General features: G+C 51.8%; 1 protein-coding gene across 1 annotated transcript; it reads right to left on the bottom strand.

Annotated features, from left to right (window-relative positions):
* Window positions 1–230: 230 nt before the first annotated feature.
* Window positions 231–581, bottom strand: Pmar_PMAR010429 (hypothetical protein; the record flags this gene model as incomplete). The annotated part of the gene is made up of 2 exons (XM_002783622.1): window positions 231–365; window positions 450–581. Coding segments are annotated over 2 exons (267 nt in total), but the record flags the coding sequence as incomplete, so codon positions are not given.
* Window positions 582–1,320: the final 739 nt, after the last annotated feature.

A 1,320-nucleotide genomic window follows, 5' to 3' on the forward strand; every position in this document is an offset into this window, starting at 1 on the left:
TCACCAAAGACCTGTCACCATCAGTGTCACCACCACATGAACAGTCCAGCTGACCAAAGACGTAGCCCTACCTCTCTCGAGAAGTCATCCCGGTCCGCTCTTCTGTGCACTCATGCTCATTCTCAGTGACATCGGCGAATGATCTACAGTGTAGATGCAGGTTGTGTGTCACACAACCTCATCAATCATCGTTGCGAAGGTCAAAATTGAAAACAGCCTTGCCGCCCAAGCTACGCTATGATATCTTTCAGTGCAAGCCTGAGCTCAGCGAGGCTAACACGACCAGTGTGCTCATGATCACAGTCCTCGAAAGCCTCTCGGTACTTTATTATCTCAGCCTCCGAGAACGGCAGCAGGGGACAGACCTGAGCAACATCATAACTGTATTAAACCGCGTGGTTGAGTCGAACCTCACTGAGGCGATGTTGTTCTCTCGTCAATCGCCACACCTCCGCCTTGAACAGATCGTAACGAACAACTCTGGCGCTGTTGGTATCGGCGCACAGCTTCTCAAGGATAGCCACAAATCGAGCTCTCGATAACGCTGGCCCGCCAGGTGGGAAGCCAAGCTTCGTGAACGCCTATCGTGAGAGACAAATTGCCTCTAGGAAAATCTCGTTTTCATGTGGACTTCCTCCGGCTCGATCATATCCTTCCTAACATCAACTGACCGGGACAGAATAGAGGGAGGGATAGACTCACAACTCTAGTCGCTGTCGGTGGGAATTCTCGTTCACCGTTAAGGCAGGGAAGAGGCCAACAGCGCTAGCTCCTGTCAACCTCATCGTAGGATTGTCGCTGACTGGTGACAGTATATTCGCATATCCCAATGATGCAAAGGAGGATATATCTCCACCGGATTTTGGCGATGGACCTGAACCGCCAACTACTGGGCCGCCTCTAAATGTCGTTCCACCTCCCAAGACCGAGGCGAACAGTTTGAGGACCTCAACCAGCTCCTCCAGCGCCAGATGTAGTGGGGACATTCCGGGCAGCAGGAAATGGAATGAGGCAGGGCAAGGTGTAAGCCGCTCTTGATTCCGACCAGACCGTCGCAATGCATTTGATGAGTTCGTCGGGGGCCGGCTCCGATCGAAGCAATGCATTGAGAAGTAACGCGTGATAGTCGGTTTGTCCAATTTGCTCTCGGTGATGGAATTCTTTCAGACCGTGAATACAGCTTATGACAGCACATGATATCCGTACGGTCTGGACCTGGTCCAATGGGCCACTCTGGAAGCAAAAAGGCATGTATCATATAGATTGAAACCCTGCATCGAGAGGTAGTGCACTCAATCCCATGCCAACGACCGCTGCATC

This window comes from Perkinsus marinus, assembly GCF_000006405.1.
Source record: "Perkinsus marinus ATCC 50983 genomic scaffold scf_1104296936958, whole genome shotgun sequence".
NCBI lineage: Eukaryota > Perkinsozoa > Perkinsida > Perkinsidae > Perkinsus > Perkinsus marinus.